General features: G+C 36.5%; 1 protein-coding gene and 1 long non-coding RNA gene across 2 annotated transcripts in view; one reads left to right on the top strand and one right to left on the bottom strand.

Moving 5' to 3' along the window:
• The window catches only part of UBR5 (ubiquitin protein ligase E3 component n-recognin 5), a 137610-nt gene that overhangs the window by 68128 nt on the left and 43676 nt on the right, over window positions 1-25806 (bottom strand). Inside the window, exons 2-9 of the mRNA XM_055546504.1 lie at window positions 24762-24806; window positions 24105-24186; window positions 23550-23626; window positions 22728-22847; window positions 13095-13284; window positions 12387-12546; window positions 11644-11793; window positions 9688-9899 (exon numbers count right to left, since the gene is read on the bottom strand). Of these exons, the coding sequence (XP_055402479.1) occupies window positions 9688-9899; window positions 11644-11793; window positions 12387-12546; window positions 13095-13284; window positions 22728-22847; window positions 23550-23626; window positions 24105-24186; window positions 24762-24806 (1036 nt within the window). The remainder of the gene's footprint in view (window positions 1-9687; window positions 9900-11643; window positions 11794-12386; window positions 12547-13094; window positions 13285-22727; window positions 22848-23549; window positions 23627-24104; window positions 24187-24761; window positions 24807-25806) is intronic.
• Window positions 1350-25350, top strand: LOC129627003 (uncharacterized). Its single transcript, XR_008702377.1, has 6 exons — window positions 1350-1452; window positions 2872-3060; window positions 8893-9061; window positions 13076-13347; window positions 20066-20182; window positions 25232-25350. It is a non-coding gene; the product is annotated as an uncharacterized LOC129627003 (long non-coding RNA).

Below are 25806 nucleotides of genomic sequence, written 5' to 3'. Positions count from 1 at the left end.
CTGTATCCCCCATTCTTAGAACAGTGAACACAGTAGACACTTGATAAACATGTTGAATAAATGAAGAAAAAACAGACTAAGGCACTGAAGCTAGGAAAGTCGAGTATCAAAACAGAAGACTCCGTCCCTGGAGGCCATTCCAAGCTGCTGAAACAAGTGTCTACGTTGCTTTTATTTTTTTTATTTTTTTTTTTTTTACGTTGCTTTTAAAGGTAAAAGCTCACTTAAAGAATGTACAAGTAATAAGTTGGAATGCAATTAAATTTTCAAAAGTTTAAACAATAAGTGTAAATAAATATCAAGGATAAAGTGATAAATTTTTTAACATTAAGGCCAGAGAGATCAGTCATAAAACTACCCTGAAATCTCACAGCAAAACTTGCCAATAACAGATTTTACGTTGTATTTTTGCTACTGCAAAACTTCTCTGTTCAATTTGAAATTCTGGCTCAGGAGTACATGTAACTAATAGTATCTTTAAAGTTTCTATCAAATTCCAATCTCAGATGGGTTATGGGACTCAGCTACAGCCTGCCAAGACTGAGAACAGGTTACACTTCAGAGCCATACAAAAAGATTACTAATTTTTAATCTTTTATTCTACCAGTGCCAGTCAGCTCTACTTTCAAGTCATATCTGTTACACCTATGGAGGGATGCAGAAGAGACCAAATTTGAAATTTTCCAACTTAGCAATTATAGTCTTTCCTTCACCATAGGTATCTGAAAACCACTGTCTACTTTCTCCAGGATGACTGCATCAAATTTTAACACTTCTAACCTCATAATTCCTTCTCAACCCCTTGGTTAAAAAGATGATGGAATCGGACCAATTGACTCCCTATCTCCCAATATACTTAATGAAAAAACACCATTCTCCCCTCCCTACAATCTCAGAGAAAGAAGTGTCCCTCTCCACTGCTTAAGGATAACTCATAGACACAAGTGGATGCAACTCACTCTTATTACCCCAACAACCATCCAAACTAGTCTTCCCCTCAGTCTTACTCACAGTAAAGTGAACTACTACTTGGCATACGTTTCACCTCACTGGCTTTCACTGACAGTGACACTTGGTCTTGCAACAGCCACATCAATGCTCCATGTGTCAGGGAGTTAGAATAGGAAAAAGGAGTCCAAAATGGCAAGAGCTAAAAGACAGACAAAGAAAGGGAAAAGCCCAAGAAAAAGGAATAAAGGAAAAATCCGAGGACCTGAGTGAGAACCTCAGGTGAAACAAACACACCCCTTCCTGGCTAGCCCTAATTTGCATAGGGCAGGTGGGGGTGGGGTAGGGGTAGTGGGGAAAGAGACAAAACTATAAAAAGAGGAAGCCAAGAAGAGCTGACTCTTTAGAAAAGACCCTGATTCTGATCTAGGAAACACTGAAGGCAAGAGGAGAAGGGGACTACAGAGGATAAGATGGTTGGATGGCATCACCGACTCAATGGATGTGAGTTTGAGATAAAACTGAGAAAATCACACATTCTCCCAACACATGCATTTACTCAAACAGTTCATCTTCTCTTTCAACTCTGAACCATGTGACTCTGTGCATCACAAGCTCTAGAACCTCCCTTCTCTCTTGTTCACAGGTCACTACTGTCACGACTCTCTTCTGGTCTTCCTTTTATCTTCATGATTGTTTTCTCCATTTCCTTTGTACCACCTTGTACTCCCTTACCCAGATTCTGTCCTTGTCCCTTTATTCAAATTATGCTCCACCTTCAGGTTTATATGTGACTGGGCACCATGCTGTTCAACGTGTCATTCTCCTATCTCCAGACTAATCTGCAGACTAAACTACCTGGATGTTGTAAAAGCAACATAACATCTCCAAAATGAATTCATCACCACTTCCAAAGCTGCATGCCCCTTGCAGTCCCTATCTCCATGAAGGACCTCCACCCACCCACCCACCCTGTAATAGGAAAACCACAAAGGAGCCTGAGCCCTCTCTTCAACTTCTCTCTTCTCAACCATATGGTGATTAGCAAACCAATGCTATCCTTGTCTCAACTTCCCCTCAGATTCTTCCCTTCCTAAGTCCTCACTGTCACTGCTTTGGTTGTTCAGTTCAGTCGCTCAGTCGTGTCTAACTCTTTGTGACCCCGTGGACTGCAGCATGTGGGGCCTCCCTGTCCATCACCAACTCCCAGAGTTTACTCAAACTCATGTCCATTGAGTTGGTGATGGCCATCCAACCATCTCATCCTCTGCTTTGGTTGAGATCCTTGCAATTCCCCTCTCTATAAACAATTCTACCAGTCTCTTAACTGTTAAGAATAGGCATAGAATTGTTCCTATTCCTATCTTTCTCCGATACCAGTAGTGCTTGTCTACTTAAAAACACACAAAACAAAACCCCACCAATCTCATCATGTCATTTCTCTAAGAACTTTGTTGGCAGAACAACATCCTAACTCTTCATCTAGGGCCCTCTGGTCTTGCTCCATCTTGCTCTTCTCCTCTTCCCACCACACAGCAGTAATTCCAAATTTCTCATTGTTCCACAAACACACCCTGTCCTTTCGTGACTCTAGGCCCATACTGATATGCTTGGAATGCTTTTGCATCTTGGTTAACGCTCACTTAACCTTAAAAATGCTGCTTAAAAGTCTTCTCCTCTGTGAAGATTTTGCCAAATCTCTCAAATCTTAATCTAATACCAGGTGGTATTAGTCATTCCCCACTCTAAACCCCTAAATACCAGATTCCCAGCTTCAACCTAGGATTGGTGGTACTGTGAAGACATTTCATAGTATGCCAATGTTTGTCTTCCATACTGAGTTCCCTACGGGCTGCTGCTGCTGCTAAGTCGCTTCAGTCGTGTGGGCTGGTCCGTAACAAATCTACCTCTATGTTCCCACAGGCTAGGAGCACACTGATAACTGAAAAAACGCATCTCAACTCGAACTTTCTGAGTAAAAGCCCTGGCAGAGCAGTACAACCCTGAACAAGTCGTGGTATAGCAAGAGTATGGTGTGTGAGGCTCTCTCAGAACTGACTGGCCTGCACCCCTCAATGATGGGCCAGGGCTCCCCAGCTCAGGAGTCCTGAGGTAAGTGAATCCCGAAGACCCTGAACATCCCCCGAAGACCCTGAACATCCATTATGGACAAATGTGGATGGACAGCACAAACCACCAACCAAAGGAAGATGGAAAAATCACCTATTGTTTCTCGCCTGATTGAGATGAGTTTGTAGAGAAATACAAAGCAATCAAATACACACAGTGGCACAGTATTTTAGCTCGCACACTTCAGAATATCATAGAAAACAACGTTTTTATTGTTTTAATGAGATACTAATGGCTACTGCTGTGCAAGCTAGGGCCTGTTTCAACCTGGAAAAGGTGGATATACATATTTCCTTAAAGATCGGTAGTTTCTAGCTTTTTTATTTGTAAACAAAATCAAATTATTTAGAAGCTTAATCTAATCAACAAATTTGCAATTCTCTAAACAATAAACAAGTCATCACCCAAATGAGCAATCTCTCCCCAAAGGGGATGAAAAATGCTAAAAATATAATGAAAATTACCTAGTGGCCAAAGTTTAAGTCATTAAGCATAGCAACTTGAATTCCTACTAATTTTGACTTCTGTTTTTTAAAAATTGGTCTTATTACTCCAAATTTTCTCCCCACAAAACTTGATTTTTTTTTTTTTTAAACTTTCCTGTTCTCAACAAACACTAGTTTTCCAACTTAAGTAGCAGCTCTAACAGCAGACTGTACTGTGCACTATGGCTGAAACAGACATTATACAACTACAGGCCACACGGCCCAATCTGATCAACTGTCCTTATTCACACTTCATTCCCCTCATCTGCCTATGTTTCCATTTTCTCCTTATGCCTGGCTTCTTTTCTGTTTTATGATCACTTCTCCCTTTGCTCTTACTTCATTATTAAATTACATTTGTGATACACTTATCAAACTTCTGGAGAATTTTGAACATTACTTTACTAGCATGTGAGATGAGTGCAACTGTGCGGTAGTTTGAGCATTCTTTGGCATTGCCTTTCTTTGGGATTGGAATGAAAACTGACCTTTGCCAGTCCTGTGGCCACTGCTGAGTTTTCCAAATTTGCTGGCATATTGAGTGCAGCACTTTCACAGCATCATCTTTCAAGATTTGAAATAGCTCAACTGGAATTCCATCACCTCCACTAGCTTTGTTCGTAGTGATGCTTTCCAAGGCCCACTTGACTTCACATTCCAGGATGTCTGGCTCTAGATGAGTGATCATACCATCGTGATTATCTGGGTCGTGAAGATCTTTTTTGTACAGTTCTTCTGTGTATTCTTGCCACCTCTTCTTAATATCTTCTGCTTCTGTTAGGTCCATACCATTTCTGTCCTTTATCGAGCTCATCTTGGCATGAGATGTTCCCTTGGTATCTCTAATTTTCTTGAAGAGATCTCTAGTCTTTCCCATTCTGTTGTTTTCCTCTATTTCTTTGCACTGATCGCTGAGGAAGGCTTTCTTATCTCTTCTTGCTATTCTTTGGAACTCTGCATTCAGATACTTATATCTTTCCTTCTCTCCTTTGCTTTTCGCTTCTCTTCTTTTCACAGCTATTTGTAAGGCCTCCCCAGACAGCCATTTTGCTTTTTTGCATTTCTTTTCCACGGGGATGGTCTTGATCCCTGTCTCCTGTACAATGTCAAGAACCTCCATCCATAGTTCATCAGGCATTCTGTCTATCAGATCTAGTTCCTTAAATCTATTTCTCACTTCCACTGTATAATCATAAGGGATCTGATTTAGGTCATACCTGAATGGTCTAGTGGCTTTCCCTACTTTCTTCAATTTAAGTCTGAATTTGGCAATAAGGAGTTCATGATCTGAGCCACAGTCAGCTCCCGGTCTTGTTTTTGCTGACTGTATAGAGCTTCTCCATCTTTGGCTGCAAAGAATACAATCAGTCTGATTTCGGTGTTGACCATCTGGTGATGTCCATGTGTAGAGTCTTCTCTTGTGTTGTTGGAAGAGGGTGTTGGCCATGACCAGTGAATTGTGTTGGCAAAACTCTATTAGCCTTTGCCCTGCTTCATTCCGTACTCCAAGGCCAAATTTGCCTGTTACTCCAGGTATTTCTTGACTTCCTTCTTCCTGCAAGGAGATCCACCAGTCCATCCTAAAGGAGATCAGTCCTGGGTGTTCATTGGAAGGACTGATGCTGAGGCTGAAACTCCAATACTCTGGCCACCTCATGCGAAGAGCTGACTCACTGGAAAAGACCCTGATGCTGGGAGGGATTGGGGGCAGGAGGAGAAGGGGACGACAGAGGATGAAATGGCTGGATGACATCACTGACTCGATGCACATGAGTTTGGGTGAACTCCGGGAGTTGGTGATGGACGGGAAGGCCTGGAGTGCTGCGATTCATGGGGTTGTAAAGAGTCGGACACGACTGAGTGACTGAACTGAACTACCTAACTTTTAACAAACATTTCCTGGTAGCTTCTACATGACAATTAAATTCCCCACCCAGCTTTCACTTTTAGAACCTTGAAGGCAAAGCATCATGACCAACAAGTTTGATCAACTGTTCCCAACAGTGAAGCTGCTCCAAATAACTTAAGGAGCCAAATATCATGGGACTGTTTCCTCTCAACACCATTCAAAGAAAATTGAGAATAATGTACAACTCTACAATTCAAAAGGCTGGTGGGAATTAAATTTTATTATTTCCCCTAGACTCTATGAAAACACACCCAGAACAGTAAGGGATATGACTGTAAGTTAACAATACTGACTACCTAAATCAGTTGTTTCCTCATCACTCACCATACAACCTTCATCAAGTTCTTCTCTGGGAAAGAAAAAAGAAAGTGAAGTCACTCAGTTGTATCCGACTCTTTGCGACCCCGTGGACTGTAGCCTACAAGGCTCCTCCATCTGTGGGATTTTCCAGGCAAGAGTACTGGAGTGGGTTGCCATTTCCTTCTCCAGGGGATCTTCCCAACCCAGGGATCGAATCCAGGTCTCCCACATTGCAGGCAGGCACTTTACCATCTGAGCTATCAAGGAAGCACTTCTTCTCTGGGAGCTTACTTAAAATAAAGGATGTGTGCATCTCTTAAACTGAAGGTTTGTTTTGTTACAGAGCACAATGGGGAAGTTCTTATGTTCAACTTCAGCAGACTGACTTAGCATGAATTACCCTGCAATTTTTCTCCACCCTTTCACCTTCAGCATTTTATCACTTAGCTCTTATCTTTGCAGTCTTATTTCTAACAGTCTTTGTTACTATTGGAGATGCATTTTTTTATTCCCTTGTAAGTCACTTTAAGATTCTTATTGTAAGTAGGTTGGGGTTGTGTGTGTGTGTGTGTGTGTATACACACATACATATATATATGTATGAATAACTATTTTTTATTCCCTTATAAGTCACTTTAAGATTCTTATTGTGAGTAGGTTGGTGTGTGTATACATACACATACATACATATATATATATATAACTACATATAGATATATAGTTACAACTTAAATGTAGGCATTCAGCAACAGAGAACTAAATTTCTAATCAGAGAAAAGTAAATTTCAAAAATGACCAAGACATGAAAAAGGATCCATGTTAATGGAAGTCTTAGTAATCACTCTGGCCTCCTGTGATTCCCCAAAGCCTCTTGTACCTAATTCTATTACAGTATTTAGGCAGAACAATGTTACGCATTCCTACAAAATTCTCACCCTAACACCTGAACAAAAAGCCTATGTACTTAATCAAGACTACTCAGTTACTCATTGGATGACCCTCACTTCTGCCTTCACAGATCTTTTAACATCTCTGTAATTATCAATTATGGTTATTTTTTTTTTAAAGATGCTGAAAATTTAATAAGGGGGAAAAAATTCATTGATTTATTTTTTTCTATCTTTTAATCCCTTTACCCATTTTCCCTACTTCCCATCTCTGGCAACTATCAATCTGTTCTCTGTTATATAGGATTCCTTTTTTTTTTTTAGATCCCACATTTAAGTGCCATCATATGGTATTCGTCTTTCTCTAACTTCATTTAGCATAATGCCCTCAAAGTCTATCCATTTTGTCAAAAATGACAAGATTTCATTCTTTTTTTATGGCTGAATAATACTCTTGTGTGTGTGTGTGTGTGTGTGTGTGTATCAACCCACTGAGGGACACTTACGTGGCTTCCTATCTTGACTACCGTAAACAATGCTGCGATGAACATGAGGGTACATGTATTTCCAGTTAAGTGTTTTCATTTTCTTCAGATAATACCCAAAAGTGAAACTGTTAGATCCTACAGTGGTTCTATTTTTAAGTTCTTAAGGAATCTGTTTTCCATAGTGGCTATACCAATTTCCTACTCCACATTTCACCATTGAAGCAGCTTTATTAGCCTAGAAAATGGTGAAACTTTGAAGAAGCAGCTGTTCCTCTAAATAGGTGATGGGAAAGTCAAGATTATTCCAATTAATTTAACAAAGGAATTTCTCAGGTACCCTAACAAAAGAAGGAAAAATACCATGGACACTAACCAAACTTACAATTTATAAATACCGAATTAGGTCATTTCTGAAATTAAGCTAGGACAACTCCTTTTCCCTCCTAGCACCAAAAAAAAAAAGCAAAAAAGAAGAGACGATTTGCAAATAGTGTGTGCCGACATCCTATATCTCCCTGCACTCTCCATCTCCTATCAAGCACCCCGCAAAAACCTTTTCTACTCCTCAGGGATCACCATCTCCAACTACGGAGGACAAATATGGACCTCCATAGTGCCTATTCTTCATGTGGAATTTATCCTATGTTCCTATACGATAATTTTGCACACTGTTCCAAAAGCAAGGTTTTTTTCCCCTTAACAACTCTGCATTCTCTTTCTGACTATAGCATTCAACCTTACAAATCATCTTAATGGTTTGCTGAAAACCAGGATAATACTTATCAGTTTAGTTAGGCTTATGCTATTTTCTTTCTTAAACTGAAATTTTTGATGTCTAAATTTCAGTCACAAGCTAATAAAAAGTAGTTCTTATTCAGAAAAAAATAGTTTAAATTAGGTTTTTCTTTATTGGGAAAAAAAATATATAGGTAGGGCATACTCTGTTGCACATACTGCTATTTCTCCTTCATTCAACGTCTAAACAAACCATGGAAATATACACTAAGGCAGGCCTATACAGTGTCAAAATTTTATGATGAACTTAGTAACTGCCTCTGAAAACAAGCTGTACTTAAAACCATGCCTATCAGTAAAGGCCAACTAAGACTGGCTAACTCTTAACAAAGTGTACACTGGCCAGGAAAAAGTCCTGCTAAACTCCAACTGCTCAAAACACTTTCAAATACATGCTGAAGAAGACTAGACTAATATAGATGTGCTGGCACTATTAAAACAAGATTCAGGAGTCCTCCATTACTTCCTGTCAATATGAAGTAGATGCAGCCCTAATACAATCAAGGCTCTCGAGAAACAGGAAACAAAGAACAATGTATAAAAAAAAGAAAAGAAAAAGCCCAATGGTTTAAGTCACCTTCTACCATATGAAGTAAAAGTAGAAGCTGGAACATTTCTGGTTTTATGGAAATAAGTAAGAGAATGCAATTCAGGGAAACTTTGTCAGCTGCCAAAGAAAACAGAATAACCTTTTGCTCACAAAGAGACTGATTAAAATTCATGTTCCTTCTTGCATTCAAGCTTTCCACACGAGCTGAATACAGAGGAAAATTAACCACATCAAGATTCACAATAACTATAAAAAAATAAACAAATTCAGGAGGTTAAATAATATTTTCCCTTTAATATTCCAAAGTCAACTTCAAAGAAAGAAAAGAAATGCACGTCAGAATGTCCTTATCTGCTACAGATAACCAAGTTCTTTATCTTCTTTTACTTCTACTTAAAAGAATCTTTCATCCAACTGGATCTGGAAATAAACAGGCACTCCAAGAAACACATGGACAGCATATGGCCTCCTATAGGAACCTGCAAAAATGAACCACCTGCCTCTTAAGACAGTGAAGACTACACACCATCAACAGGATGTGTCCTTGCAGCGGTGATGGAGTTTTAAAGGTTCACACCACTTAAGTCCTGGCTGCTATCTAGAAGCCCGCCACATACCACTCCTCAGGATGCAGAGCATCACTCCCTCAGTTTCTTCCTGTCCAGCCTGCTTTGTCTCCCACAGTTTTTAGAGCAAAGAGCGTGTCAGAATTCGCTGACATCAATCAGGAAAGCTAACTAATCAAAGAAACACAGATTTCTAATCTTGCCCTCACGTGCATGTCTGTATCAATGAAACCTGCTCTGCAGACACTGGGTCCATTCGACAGCACAAAACAAATTTCTATCAAGAAATATACCATCAGTTACTGGTGCGAGTATCACTAGAAAAGAAATCCTGAAACAGAATGCTTATGTCTTATCTGAAACTGCCATCCCGATGCCTCTGATTTACTTCATTAAGTAGAAAATAGAAAGCACCACTGAACACATCTCGTTAAAATGATTCCTGCAGTGTCAAATCAAGATTATTTATATTTTAAAAGAAACAAAAACATCACTTTATGTCTGCATTTTAAATGACAGTACAAAAACCTGAAATAAAACAGAAACCTTTTTTGGGAGGTGTGGGGGGTGGTAACATGTGTGCCAGGAATCCATTTAAAATGGAAGAGATGGGGATTTTTTTCAAATACCTTATCAGGCCACCACTGCAAATCTTCTCCAAGAGACACGGGACTTTGAACAGGCGTATTCTTCTTATCCAAGTTTGGCTCTCCTTCCTTGCTGGTAGAGCCCCTTTCATTATCAAATGAGGCTCCATCAAGCCACCTTCGCTCACGTAAACGTAAAACGGATTCACGTTCACGCAACAGCTCAGAGTCTCTCTCTAAGGGAAGAAGGAGAACTGGTATGCAATTGGGTCACACCAGTGGGATAAAAGTAAGCCACTCTCTAGTAAAGACCCTTCAGGATGCAACTAACAGCAATTTATCCACCCACAAGAATTTAATGTAACTATATATCTAATAAGCCTGACATGCAACATTCAAGACATTTAACTCTTTCAAGTGAATGTATGAAAATTGTAAACTAGTTCTTTAAGCATTTTTCTGAATTCCAAATATATGCTTTTAGAGCAGAATTGCCTCAAACTGGATTCTGGACATTTTACATGGAGTTTTAAACTTCTAGTTTTCATTAAAAATGCTTACCATAACTTTTTAAATTTATCTATTAGAAACTATTCATAAATTAAAATTTTGACATGTTAGACAGATACATAAACAAAAAAAAAGTATTTGTTAGAGATTCTACACATAGAGGGGGGAAAAAACTTTAAAAGGGCAAAATAAAAATCCATTAACTGTAAAATTTTTGATAATCTTTGTTTAGAGTAATTTTACAGACTAGATTTTTGTGATTTATCTTATCTTTTGTGATAAGATAAAAAGTCTTATTTAAAAAATTTTGAGAAATCAGAATTTTTTTTTCTATTTTAAGAATCTTTATAGAAAGACTATTTTATAAAAACACTACCACTGAAACTGGCTTACAAACTTTTTAAAACAAATTTTCAGGTTGCTCACACATTACTGTTTTAACTAGGCAATTAAACTTCCCAAGACTTGGATATTAAGGATTAAAAACAAGTTGAACCATATAAAACTGCCATCCATGCAGGTCAAACATGGTCAAGTACCACCAATTTCATATGGTTCAGACTGAAAGAGATGCCCACATAGAATGACCTAAGGAAAAGCAAAAGGAAGAAATTTAGAAGGAGCTATTTGTTAGATACTGAATATTTGAAATGTAATTCTTGATGCATTTAAGGCAGTAAAATATTCACTTATTTTTAAAGAATTTGTAAGCTATTACAGAACAGTTTCAGTATACTAAAAGATCATTGTAAGACTGTTGTTTTAAAACTGCTTCCAAGTAGTAGGCATTTGTAGTACAGTCTTAATATAAAATGGCATCTTTTCCAGTTTACTAATGATAAGTAAATAATACAGCTGATTCCTTCCTGTTATTTGAATCAAGGAGTTTTACTTTCTGAAAAGTAAATATACTGACTTTAAAAAGTTAAAATGCCAGTTAAATATATGTCAACGTATACAGAGAAAGGCTTCTGTTTGTACGATTTCAAAATCTTTCTAAATTCTACTATGAACTAAAGCTTTTCAAGATTTTAACTTCTGAAAATACTATTTTAATAAGGTAAGTATTTATATGTATTTATTATGGATCAATCTCATTCCAGAAGTTTTTTTTGGATTTAAAATGAAGAAAATAATCACCCTATTTTAATCAAATAAACTAGAGAGACTTATTTTCTGAATGCTGCATGTCACTGTTAAGTAGAATTCTGCTTTTAGTTCAGAATCCATATTCCTAAATTTAAAAATATAGTTAGATAAAACATAATCCTTTATATGTGTTCTATAATGCATTAATAGATAAAATCATCTCTAAAGTTCTACTGTGGCTCTTCAAAAATCAAAAATAATTATTTTAATGCCAAAGCTTCCAAGAACACTAATAAATAATGATTTCGTCTAGTGTAATATTAAAAGTTCAAATACAAAGAATTCTACCACTAGCTCTTCAGGCAGCTAATAATCACCAAGAAATAAATGCACAATTACCTCGAGATGAGCCTAGCCTGGAAAGTGACGACCGACGAAAAGAAGGGTAACCAAAATAGCTAATGTCTTCAGAAAACATGGCGTCTGCATCGATAATGACACTTGGGTGGGCAGAATGAATGTCAGCATCAAGAAGAGACATAAGATCCTCTATAAAGTGAAACAAATATAAATGAAACAGGTACAGAGAAAAAATCTGTAGACCACCGAAAAATCCCTTAAAGTTAAAACATTAAAATCAGGAGCTGACTACTGACATAACCTGAGAAGAGAAGCAGTAACTACCTAAGAAATAAAGTTAACATCATTAACACCGAGTTTAAGGAACATCAATTGCATGATTATTGCTTGGGCTACATCCTAAATAATCACAAGAAAAAAGGATCATTATTTAAGATTCTTGTGACATCACAGAGATGATACTGTCAAAATCTAAATGCATTATTGCATATTCAGTAATAATAACAGCATCAGAACAACATTCCAGAGGCATCTGTCAGTCAGCAATAAAGCTATGCACATACAACCATGCCTTTATTAGGATGAAACACAAGTCCACTGAGCAGAAACACGTCCCTATTTTCCCTTAAAAAAGATTTTACAATCAAACACTATAGGGAGAAATATCTACCACCTTGGAAAGAACAGTCAGAAAACCCACTTGCATTTCATTTCATTTCATTCCTGTCAAAAAAAAAAACACCTCTCCCTAGATAAGAGAACCATGATGGTGATCCACCAACCTCCAGGCAAATAAGATTCACTAGCTGTATCATCACCATCATCTCCATCTTCATCATCCCGGCTAAGTAAATTATTTACAGCAAGGTTTACATCAAGATTTGTGCGCTGAAGTTCTCGAATAATGACACTTCTGGATTTGCCTTGTAAAACAACTTGGGCCTGAAATAAAAATAAGGAGTGCTATGTTAATTTTCTTTTTTGTAACTTTTTTAAAAATCAAAATGAGTTTTCTAGGATCAAAACAGAAAAGCAGTATTTCACAACTCATGATATAAATCATGGCTACAGCCCACTATATTTGGGCTTCCCTTGTGACCCAGCTAGGCTTCCCTGGTGGCTCAGAGGGTAAAGCGTCTGCCTGCAATGTCAGGAGACCCAGGTTTGATTCCTGGGTTGGGAAGATCCCCTGGAGAAGGGAATGGCAACCTACTCCAGTACCCTTGCCTGGAAAATCCCAGGGACAGAGAAGCCTGGTAGGGTTAGTCGCAAAGAGTCAGACACGACTGAGCAACTTCACTTTCTTTCTTTTCTTGTGGCTCAGCTGGTAAAGAATGAACCTGCAATGCAGAGACCTGGGTTTGATCCCTGGGATGGGAAGATGCCCCGGAAAAGGGACAGGTCACCATAAATCATGGCTATAGCCCACTATATTTAGTTAAACCTCACCCTGTCCTGCTCTTATGTTAAGTGTTCCACAGGATCCATACCTGTGAAATCAGCTCCTCTGGAATCACAGATGCTGGGATAACTGGCTGGGGCTGGCTGCCCAGAAGCCCAGATCCTCGATCCCGTCCCGTTCGAATTACTCGAGTCTGTCGGCGAGAATCTCGCGCTCCAGCTGATGACCTACCAGAGGATCCTCCTCCACTTCCACCCACTCCAGAACTCCAGCGACTTCTAAATTATTGGAGAATTTATAGATTTAGCATTTTAAATAATCATTCAGCAAGATTCCTCCAGGTCTCATTTTCATTCTCTTAGGACATGCTAAAAGCTCTTTTTCTAATTGACATGGTATGTTACAGTGGCATTCTGACAGAACAAGATAATAGAACTGAGCTTTAAAATAACAGTTCTGATTTTTTTAATGCTTAAATATAACCTCACTTTTAAAAGATGAATACCACGCATCTGCATTTTTTTTTAAAGAACCACATACCTAGCATTTCTAGACACGACTCTAAAATGAGTTATAATACATTTCCTCTTTGCATGAACGACCTATCGGACATAACTACCAACAGTCTGTAATGCAAAAAGTAAAATTCAAAGCTTAAATTTTAAAGACACAAATAAATGGAAAGACACCTGTATCCATGGCTTGGAAGATTTAAAATTGTTAAGATGTCCAGACTGCTTAAAGTAATCTACAGATTCATCACAATCCCTAGCAAAAATCCCAGTGGATTTTATGCCTCAAAGGACATAATCAAGAGTGAGGAAGCAACGTACAAAATGGAAGAAAATATCTGTAAATCATGTATCTAATAAGAGGTTAATATCCAGAATATATAAAGAGCTCTTACACTCAACAACAACAACAAAAATCAAATAACCTGACTTAAAAAATGGGCCAAGAACGTGAATAGACATTTCTCCAAACATAATACACAAATGGCCAAATAAGCATAAGTTCAGCATCACTAACCCTGAGAGAAATGCAAATCAAAACCATAACATATCACCTCACACACAGTAGAATGGCTACCATGAGAAAAGAATAGAAAACTACAAGTGTTAGCAAGAATGTACAGAAACTGGAACCCTCATGCATTGTTGGTAAGACTATAAAATGGTGCAATGCTATGAAAACAGTACAAAGTTTCTTAAAAAATTAAAAACAGAACCATCATGTATGACTCAACAGTTGCATTTCTAGGTATATATCCAAAAGAATTGAAAACAGAGTCTCAAAGAGATATCTATATACCCATGTTCAAAGCAGCGCTATTCATAAGAGCCAACAGGTACAAGCAACCTAATATCCAATGAAAAATGAATGGTTAAACAAAATGTGGGATATACATATACTGTAATATTATTCAGCATTAAATGGAAGGAAATCCTGACACATGCTACAACATAAACTCTGAAGATATTAGGCCAAGAGAAATTAAGCCAATCACAAAAACACAAATGATATCCAAAGTAGTCAAATTCGTAGAAACAGAAAGCAGAATGGTGGCTGCCAGATGCTAGGGAGAGGGGTAGAGGGAGCTGTTTAATGGAGATAAAGTTTCATTTTTACAAGATGAAAAAGTTATGGAGACTTCCTTCACAACAATATGACTATATTCAATACTAACTGAGGTGTGCAATTATAATTGTAAAGATGATAAATTTCATGTGTTTCTAAACATGATTTAAAAAATATAAAGTCATGTGTTATCCAAAAAAAGCTATGTTCTAGAAAACAGACATGTTTTCAACTTATATGCTTTGTGACAATTATGCAACAGAAAATAATATAGGATCAATGAAAGATACAAATAGATATTAAAATAAAATATTAAATCAGCATTTCTACTTCATGGTTCCCTGCAAGCAGTCAAAATTAAGTCAGGTGGAACTACTCTTGTAGAGAAGTTTTTAACAGTCAAAAGCTAAATTTATTATCTCAACTTGAAATCAGGAGGAACCACACTAGAGTCTTAAAGAGATTTAATTAGTGTAACTGTTATGTCCCCAGTTTGCCTGAGATAACACCAGAGTCAGCGTACTGTCTGAGCCTATTATTATTATTTTCATTCCCAAATTTCCCAGTTTGGACAGTAAGTTACATGGCCAATTTGCAATCTCTGTTCACAAAACCTCAACTGAGGTTAGTTGAAAGACAAAGGTCAAAATATCTCTGGCTTGCCCATTCATTAACCTGACTGTTACCATGGAAAATACCACATTTTCCTACCCACACCCACAGTGCAGGATTTCTTCTGTTGGAATCCAAACAACCTACTAGACTTCCTACCTCAACCAATGCTAAACATTCCTCTATCCAGCTTGCTGTCCAGAGAAAGAGCAAGGTGTTTGACTAAGTATACATTAACAGAGGTTTATCAGTGGTTCCAAAAGAAAAGTATAGGAATCCTCTCTTTGTCTATGATTATAGTGAGCTCTGTCTCTCTCTCTCTCGCTATATATATATATATATATATACACATACACACACACAAATATAGTGAGATATAAATATTTTTAATATTAAACTCAAAAATAATGTAAAAACCAGTTTCTACTATCCACACCTCACTCATCAAATTAATCCTACAATTTGACCCCATTATATAATACTCAAGATACACTTACATAATACTCAAGATACACAAAGTGACTCCAATCAACTGGGAAAATCCCGCATAGTATGGAATTAATCCACAGTTTGCAATCTTAATTCCCCTGGGATAACAATCTTAAAACCCATGGGATAAGTCCTATCCATATACTTGGCTAGTTTAAAAAACTGTACAGCATCAAAAACAAGAAAAGTCTGAGAAACTGTCATAATCAAGAAAAGCCTAAAGAGAAATCACAACTAAATCTACTGTGGTATCCTGGATGGGATCCTGGAACAGCAAGAGGACATTAAGAAAAAAATGAGGGAATGTGAACAACCTACAGCCTTCAGCTGATGATAATTTATCAACATACATTAATTATAAAAAGTGTACCAGGCTTATGTTACATGTTAATAGTGAAAACTGGGTATGGAGCATACAAGAATTCTCAATACTACCTCTGTAATTTTTCTGTAATCTAAAACTGTTCAAAAATATGAAGCTTATTTAAAAGAACATATACATATACACAAGCATACAAACACATGCTTAACTAGATAGGTATGTGTGTGCCTGTGCATATGTGCATATTTATTTCCACGGAAATATCAACTAGTTTCAACACTTAAGTCAGAAGATTGCCCATTTAAAAAAAACAAGTTTGCAGCTTTTCTTAAGATTAAAGGGCGGGGGGGTGGGAGAGAAATGGAGGTTTGCATTTGGTAACAATGGCCCTGTAGACTTCTATGGTAACATGAGCTGTTTAGCTGCCTCCTTTAAAAATGGGTGATAACAAACAATGGATAAAGAGACTTTAGAAACTAATATTTCCATTTTAAACATTCTTTAAACACACACTCTCTTTCTCCAAACCAAGTTGGTGTTCTTCCCCTTCAAAGTTGGTGTTCTTGCCCGACTGAAATGCGCTTAACAAAAATATCCTGGAGATTTTTAAAATATCTTCCAGGATAAATTTGAGTAATTATGAAAGAGAAAAAAACAGCAGCTAGAAAGCCTTAGCACACTGCCAATTAGCAAAACCCCCAAGGGAAAAACATTAAAAGTCCTAGAAACATTGACTGTTATTTATTCCTAAGAAGGATCAGTCATAATACATGATCAATTCTCAATTACCCACACTGACAGCAAAGAAAAACAGTATTAATTATGCCAAAATCTTTCAAATGCAGTTCTCAAACAGAGACCACCTGATTCACAACACCTCTATGAACCCAAAGGGAACAAGCCAGGACTCTGAAGGAAGAGGCTGGGGACCAAGGTCTGTGGGGACAGTCTTTCAAATATGACTGCACCTGTATGTCCTAGATTCTCTAATAAATAGCAAGCTTCTTTAAAGTTTACTATAATCAACACAGGAATGTGAGGAGGGCGGAACTACACAACTCAGAGAAAGGAAATTTATTATGACAGATAACATTTTTGACTTTAAAATTTCTTAATTTACAGAATACTGGTTACAATTTCTCCATCAACAAACTGAGAAAAATTTTCATACAGTCCAAGAGAAACAATCAGCCTTTAAGTGCTTACATTTTGTGGACATCTGCAAGACCAAATAAAGGTAAACATATGGCTTAGTCAGGGGGAATACTGTGACATTTTTCAGAACTGCGATCATGAACCCAATGCTAAAACACAGAGTCTGCTGGGGTGGGGCAGGTTTATAAAAACATGATTCAAAAAGGAATACAATCAAGCATAAGTAAGAGGAACACAAAAACTAATGATTCTCCCTGCTTTCTAAAGTCTTAAAATTAGCCTTAACCTTCTTTTGGAGCAGGTCTACTAAGGTTTTTATTCAAGCTCAAATGTACTCTTTATTATCATCTTTGTTGTGTATTTTATTACCAAAGACATAAAAGTCCACTACTCTCTTTCAGTCATCTTGTCATGCAGTCTATTATAATTGGTTATATCCAAGCTTTATTTATAAAGAGAAGAGGATTTAAATAGGATAATTTAAGCAGCAGAAACAGCAATGGATTATAAACCATAAAATAAAACAAATATCCATGAGACCATAATAACATAAATAACTCAACAGTAACAGAATAAAATAGAATAAATAAGAAAGAAATGGGGGAGGAGGAAAAGTTCTTCCTTACAGTCAAATTTCAATTAATGAGTGTAAAAGAAATAATAAAAACATATTTTAAAAAGCACTACTTGGCCAACACCACAGTAATGAAGGAAGAAATTATCAATGGATGCTAAAGTTAATGAGCAAAAATATGATGGAAAATGGACTATTTACATAGGAAGTATCCAGCTGAGCCACCAGGGAAGCCCATCTCCCCAAAAAATACATTATTACAAAGGGGGAAATATTAATAGTAACTTTAAAGGGGGAAATATTAATAGTAACTTTATACTTGAGAAGCTTGGCAAACATCACTTTAACTAAGTGGTCAGGGATAACCATCACGGTAATGAGACAGGTCAATATCATGTGCCTCCACATATGATGCAATGAGAAGGTCACATCATCACTTCTGTGGTATTCTTGCCAAAAATGCATCATCTGTAATCCCAATCAAAATCCCACCACGTTTTTTGTATCAACAAACTGATTCTAAAATGTATAGGGAAAGGCAAAAGATCTAAATAGCCAGCACAATACTGAAGAACAAAGTTCTTTTGACTGACTGGACCCTAACCAACTTTCAAAGACTTACTATAAAGCAACAGTAATCAAGACAGTGTGCTGCTGGAGAAAAAACAAATAGATCAATTGTACAGAATAGAGAGCCCAGAGACAGACCCCTATAAGTACATAAATACTGATATTTGACAAAGGAGCAAAGGCAATACAAAGAAGCAAAGACAGCTGATTCAATCATTGCTAGAACAACTGGACATCCACATGGAAAAAAGACACAGGCCTTCACAAAAATTAAAACGGATCACAGACTTAAATATAAAATGCAAAACTATAAAACTCCGAGAAGATAGCAGAAAAGAAATCTAGACAATCTTGGATTTGGCAATGACTTTTTAGCTATGACACCAAAGGCACAATGAAATAAATAACTGATAAGCTAGCCTTCATTAAAGTCAAAAACTTTGGCTCTGTAAATGATGCTTGTCAAGATAATGAAAGACAAGTTACAGACTGGGACAAAATAACTGCAAAAGACATCATCTGATTAAAAAATGGTTATCCAAAATACATCAACAATCTGATGGAAAAATGAGCCAAAGACCTTAAAAGAAACCTCGCCAGAGAAGAGCTACATTGGGCAAATAAGCATACGAAAAGGTGCTTCATATATCATCAAGCAAATGTGAATTTAAAAAAAACAAGCCACCACTACATGCCTATTAGAATGACCAAAATCTAGAACACAAAATTCAGCAATTGTGCTCCTTGGCGTTTAATCCAAAGGAGCAGAAAACCTACATCCACACAAAAATCAGCACACAGCTTTACTCATAACTGCCGAAGTTTGGAAGCAACCAAGATGTCCTTTAGTAGCTGAATATGTAAATCAACTGTGATACATCTATACAATGAAATACTGCTGCTGCTGCTGCTGCTGCTAAGTCACTTCAGTCGTGTCCGACTCTGTGCGACCCCAGAGATGGCAGCCCATCAGGCTCCCCCGTCCCTGGGATTCTCCAGGCAAGAACACTGGAGTGGGTTGCCATTTCCTTCTCCAATGCATGAAAGTGAAAAGTGAAAGTGAAGTCGCTCAGTCATGTCCGACCCCCCGCGACCCCATGGACTGCAGCCTACCAGGCTCCTCCATCCATGGGATTCTCCAGGCAAGAGTACTGGAGTGGGGTGCCATTGCATTCTCCAAATGAAATACTATTCAGCACTAAAAAGAAATGAGCTATCAAGCCATGAAAAGACATGGAGGAACCTTAAATGCATACTAGTAAGTGAAAGAAGCCAATCTGGAAAGGCTAAATATTGAATGATTCCAACTATACGACATTCTAGAAAAGACAAAACTATGGAGATGGTAAAAAGATCAGTGGATTCTTAGGACAGTGAAACTACTCTAAATGATGCTGTAATCAAAGATGCATGTCATTATAAACTTATCCAAACCCAGAGAAGGTCCAACACCCAGAGTGAACTCTCATGTAAACTATGGTCTGTGGATGATGATGTGCGGGTGTAGGTTCATCAACTGTAACAAATGGACCACTCTGGTGGGGAGTACTGATAACAAGGGAGGTTATACATGTGGTCAAGGGGAATATGAAAATCCCTGTACAGTCAGTACCTTCTCATTTTTGCTGTGAACTCGAAAACTGCTCTTAAAATATAAAGACTTAAAAAAAAAAAAATGCATCACCTGGGTTTAATCATGAGGAAATAAGAGACAAAATCAAACATTCTACAAAATAACCAGTTTTCCAAACTCATCTAGGTCTGGAAAGATTGAGAAACTGTCCCAGATTGGAGGAAACTACAGAAACATGACAACAAATGCAACACAGGGTCCTGGATTGAATCCTAGAGCAGAGAGATGGTACTCGTGGGACAGGTGATGAAATCCAAATAAACTCTACAGATTAAGCACTGATCACTGTTAATTTCTTGGTGTTGATAACTGTACTATGATTATGTAAAATGTTAACATTTGGGGAAGCTGGGTGAAATTTTGCAATTTTTAAAAGTCAAATAATTTTCAAATGAAAAGTTAAATTTAGAAATAAAGAGCACAGCATTAGCAACAAATGCCCCTATGTAAATGAATAAACTAAAGCAGGGATCAGCAAACTGTAAAGTGCAGAAAAGTAAATCATTTATTTAGGTTTTGTAGGCTCACCAGTCTCTGTCATGACAACTCATCTCTGCCATTTTAGCACAAAAGCAACCACAGAGAAAGTATCAAATATAGTTGTCTCAATGAAAATAGGAGGCAGTCAGGACAGATTTAGCCTGTAGGCTACAATGTGACAACCCCTCAACTAAAAAAAGAACTAAATTTTAATCTTTAAACAGGTAAAGTTTGATGTAGTATGATACATAATAGCATGCTTTCTTAAATAAAATCAAACATTTTCAAGTTTATCAGATAAAATGGGATCTCAACTTTTAAATCTAACTTTACCAAGAGAGTCAAAATGTTTAAAACCATCTTCCTCTCCTTAATTATATTTTGAAACAATTTAAATTGCTTCTATTTCTCTGCTTAGCTTTTGAATACATATGCTAACATCATTGCTTTGGCATTATCTAACCACTAAATGGGTAATTTCAGAAGATCTAGCTATTCAGAAATCAAGGTATAAAATGAATAAAACCATCTGGCTTGGAATTTGTATATGATTCTTTCAGTTCAATGGCATACCAGCTTTAGAGAATATGGACTTAAGAGTATCTAGTGTAAAAAGTAAAAATTTTACAAATAATTTTTTAAAGTAAAAATAAGGTACAAAGTTTCAGTTATAAAATAAATGTCACAGAGATAAAATGTACAGCAAGGTACTGTACATTTGAAAGCTGATAAGAGAGGAGATCTCTAAAGTCCTCATCACAAGAAAAAAATCTGTAACCAGATTTGGTGATGGGTGTTAACTGACTGTTTAATTTCACATTACAGTTGACCCTTGAACAGCAGAGACTTTAACTGTGTGGCTTCCCTTATACAATAATTTTTTTCAATAAATATATTGGAATTTTTGTTGGGGGGGGACTAACAGGAATTTAAAAAACTTACAGATGAACCATGAAGCCTAGAAAAACTCCAAAAAAGTTAAGAAAAAGTTATATCATGAATGCATAAAATATTTGTAGATAGTAGCCTATGCTTACATAGGCATAAGGTGAATGATATTTAATATAAAACGAATACTGTTAGTTTTCTTACTGTTGGCTGCTCAATGACAGTTTTCTTAGTGTGTTACAACTTTGCTTTCGTAGAATTACATTACCATACAGTATGCTTCTCTTTCTCTTAATTGGAGAAACTGCGTTTCTATCATCACAGGTAAGTAGTTTCTTTTAAATGAATGTTTCTAATATCATATGATAAATATGACTGTAATACTACATGCCATAAAGTTTTTATAACCATTCATTCATTAGTGTTTAAGTTAGGCTAGCATGAAGTAATCATATTGCTGCTTCTTCACTATCAATGCATCAATCACTGTATCTATAAATACAATAAATATGAATCTCCCTTTCACATTATCTTTTCATTTTTGATGTCTAGTGTTAGTAATACGTATACCATCTAGAGTTTTGTATCATATAGGAAAATACTGACATAGGTAATGACAGACAATTCATTTTGCAAATAGATGGTACAAACTTACAGTATTGGTAAGAACAGTACTGTAAATGTATTTTCTTCTCAATGTTTTATTTTTTCCTATCTTACTTTATTATAAGAATATGGAATATAAAACATATAACATACAAAATACATATTAATGAACTGTTTATGCTAATCCTAAGGCTGCCAGTCAACAAGAGGCTATTTGCTGTTAAGTTTTGAAGGAGTCAGAAGTTACAAGTGGATTTTTGACTGTACAGGATCAAAAATGTGCCCTAAATCCCACATTGTTCAAGGGCCATAAACATTTGTATACATGTATACACAAATATTGAATTGTTAGGTTGTGCACTTTCAACTGTTATATGTCAAGTAAACCACAATAATTTCTTTAAAGTAAAAAACATTTCATTAAAGGCAGTAAAATTTAGTTACGTAATAGTTTGAAGCCTCACTAAATTTACTCAGAAAGAACTACCAGATTTGGCTACTAGAAAGAAATGTTAGAATTTTTTTTACCCAAGAATTAATCAAAAATAAGACCAAAGATAATATAACTGAAATTTTAAAAATAACATAGATGAATGACATAAATGCATATAGCCACTATACATTTTTAAAAGATGAAAAATCTAGGCTAACAGTAATTAGCCTATGTAGGCTTTTTTAAGTCATGGTGGCTCATTCTGAGCTACAGGACACCCTGCCCAGAGTTCCCTGGCTTCGTCACTAGGTAACACTGAGATGAGCACTCACAGTGACAGCACTCACAGACCAGTGGATGCATCATCAGGCCACAACTTACCCCAGGGTGTTGCCAGCCAGCCTGCCCAGAGTCTCAGAACCTGAGAGAAACCACGGGGAGTCGCTTGTCCTACCAGGTCTCGATGTCCTCCCTGCCCCAGAGCTGCTATTCAACTTTGACCTGGGAAAAAAACAAGAGGTAGAAAAATCACGGAAAAGTCCCCAAATGCCTAGGAATTCCAGGCTTCACTACATAAAATATCAGCTTAACAATTCTGATAACTCTCATTGAGATGGACACTTCAGAACAAACAGCAAATCTAACAACTTGTAACCTGGTAACAATCCAGCTCCTGTCTGAACCTTTTTCATGGTTTAGCTGCAAACAAACTGTTCCTCAGATTTTTAAAAGTAATCATACTTTCCTCAGAAGCAGTCAATTGCAAGTCATCATGCATTATCTAGCAATCTTTTTTACATGTCATACTTTATAAAGACCAAAACTTTAAAGACTTCAAAAATTTCAAATTGAGTTACCTGATTTGGGAATATTAAGGGGGAAAAAAAATGATCTGAAAAGGCAGTTCACTCAAAGAGTAGATATGACTTGGAACCTACCAAATACATATCATACTTCTGGTAATCTATTCTGTTAAGTGATCATTGATTCCTCTGCTACTTTTAATGTGAATATTTTAGCTATAAATCACTGTTTGCATAAAAATTAAAATCAAACTACAAAGTAACCACTGCATTCTATTTTAAGCATCTGGTTTTCTACAATGCTTTTTAACTTGACGGCTCCCCAAACCAAAACACAGATGGAATATTATACCTTTAAGAATTAAATTATTAATTAAATATAAAGGACATAATGTCTTACCCATCATTATTGTCAGGTTTACCCAATTCCAATCGGTCTGGCTGTACTGAAAAACCAATCCTGCAAACTCTACCATCCTAGAAGCAAAGAAAATAGAACTTTCCCAAGTAAAAATGTGCATTAAAACTTGAGTTTATTCAACAAACAGATTATGTACCTATCACTGTCAATTCAAAAAGCCAAAAAATAAGCTCCGTTCCAGAAGGCACTCATAATGAAGCCAGGGAAGTATGTTTTATATGTGTTACCATGAAACCAGTGAAGATAATGTAAAATATCTCAATCTAACAGAATTCAGAGTAAGAAAATAACTGGATATCAGGAACTTCTCCATTCTCTTACTAACTAGTTTCAAGCTCTAGTAAATCATTTACACTTTCTCTGGCCCAGAGAATTTATACAATAAGGAAACGGAACTGGGTGAGCTCTGAAATAACTATTGTAAGAAACTGCTCTTTTCTTCGTTTCTTCCAAAAGGAAGACACATGATGATGCACAGTTGTATTTTAACACTCATTTTCACTTCTCTACCTTAAGAGTAAACAAACAATTTACCTCAAGAAGGAAGGCAGCGTGATTTGGTCCCACCACACACTGTTTAATAGTAGCCTGCTCCAATACATTCAAAGGGGGATGGCTGAGGAATAAAGAAAAATATGCAAGCAAAGTTATTATTTTTTTCCTCCAAAGTCATAGTATTTACTAGAAACTTTTATTACATGGTATACACATACACTCACACATCATATGTATGTGTGAGTGTGTATGTGTGCATATATAATGAACATATATATATGTGTGTGTATATATATATATAAAATGAAAATAATAACACCCTATCATTACGATGAAAAGACCCAAGGAATTTAAATAAGAAAATTATTTTTTAAATGGCAAATACACCCTTGAGGGTTTTTTCAATTTCAATTAACAAAAGAATTGCTGGCAAAACTCATTTTTAAAAAACTAATATTTATATATTTTAAAGCAATAATTGTAATACATTATCTTATAGCTCTTTGGTATGGCAGAGTTTTTAAAAATCAGTATGAACATAAACTATAATTCAAATGAACTCATTCATAAAAAGCTGACAGCTAGATTAAAATATTCTTAATAGCTGCTACCTAAACATGAGTACGTTTTCCTAATTTTTGTTTTTTAAAAAAAGCTATTCTCTTCAGGAAATGTAAAATATTTTAAAACTCTTACCTATTTAAATTGTATTTGTTCAGTTTCTCTGAAACTTCTCGTAACCTTTAAAAACAAAACAAAGCATGAATAAACAACACATACAGAGCCTTTGTAAACAAAAGAGCTCTCATCTGGAGATCTCTAACAGTATGAGTGTGCGTTCAGTCATGTCCGACTCTTTTGTGACCCCATAGACCGTAGCCCGCCAGGATCCTCTGTCCATGGGATTCCCCAGGCAAGAATACTGGAGTGGGTTGCCATTTCCTTCTTTAGGGGATCTTGCTGCCCCAGGAACTGAACCCACGTCTCTGGGTCTCCTGCACTGTCAACTGGATTCTTTACCATTGCACAACCACAAAAAATTTACTAAGGCAAAATGATTTGTATATTATCTTTAAGTTCTGTCTCTAAAAAGGTCATAAGTCAACCCTGCAGTTGCTTTACCTCACCACCTCATTTGTAACTTCAATCATCATCTTATTTTACAGAAGAGGAAACAGGCTTCCAGATTTTAACAAACCAGCAGTAGAACTGGCAATTGGATCAATGCTCAATGGAAAGCCAATTTTTCAAACACTGTACTACATACGCTGAAAGAGATTCTTGAAGGTACAGGTATGACACAAAATGAAACTATTTGGAAAGTACGTAACTGTTAAAGAATTTAAGATAATAAGGCAGAAACAATCCAAAAGCCAAACTGACTTTAAGGTGAGAATAGTCTCAAAAGTTCTGAAAGAAGGGCCTTGTGACACACGATTATACAAATTAAAACCTTGGTGCCCAGGTTGGTGTTCTGGTGGAATTGCAAAAATAAAAAGCAAAACCTTAGTGACCGTATCTGTAAAACAAGGGTAACACCTGACATTTTTAAGAGTTATTGAATATGTTTAGAAAAATCTCAAAGGGCTATTTAACAAAGACATTAACTCATGTTATTTATTACCATTTTGCTGTTTCTCTCAAAGAAACAGTCTTGAGTTAATATAAAGAACTGTAATATTCATTTAAATTAGGTACTTCTGTCAACCTAAGGAAGTCATTTTATAATATAAAGATGTAA

Source organism: Bubalus kerabau, chromosome 14 (genome assembly GCF_029407905.1).
Source record: "Bubalus kerabau isolate K-KA32 ecotype Philippines breed swamp buffalo chromosome 14, PCC_UOA_SB_1v2, whole genome shotgun sequence".
NCBI classification, from domain to species: Eukaryota; Metazoa; Chordata; class Mammalia; order Artiodactyla; family Bovidae; genus Bubalus; species Bubalus kerabau.
The sequence above is the reverse complement of the archived record's forward strand: the minus strand, read 5'-3'. Positions and strand labels throughout refer to the sequence as shown.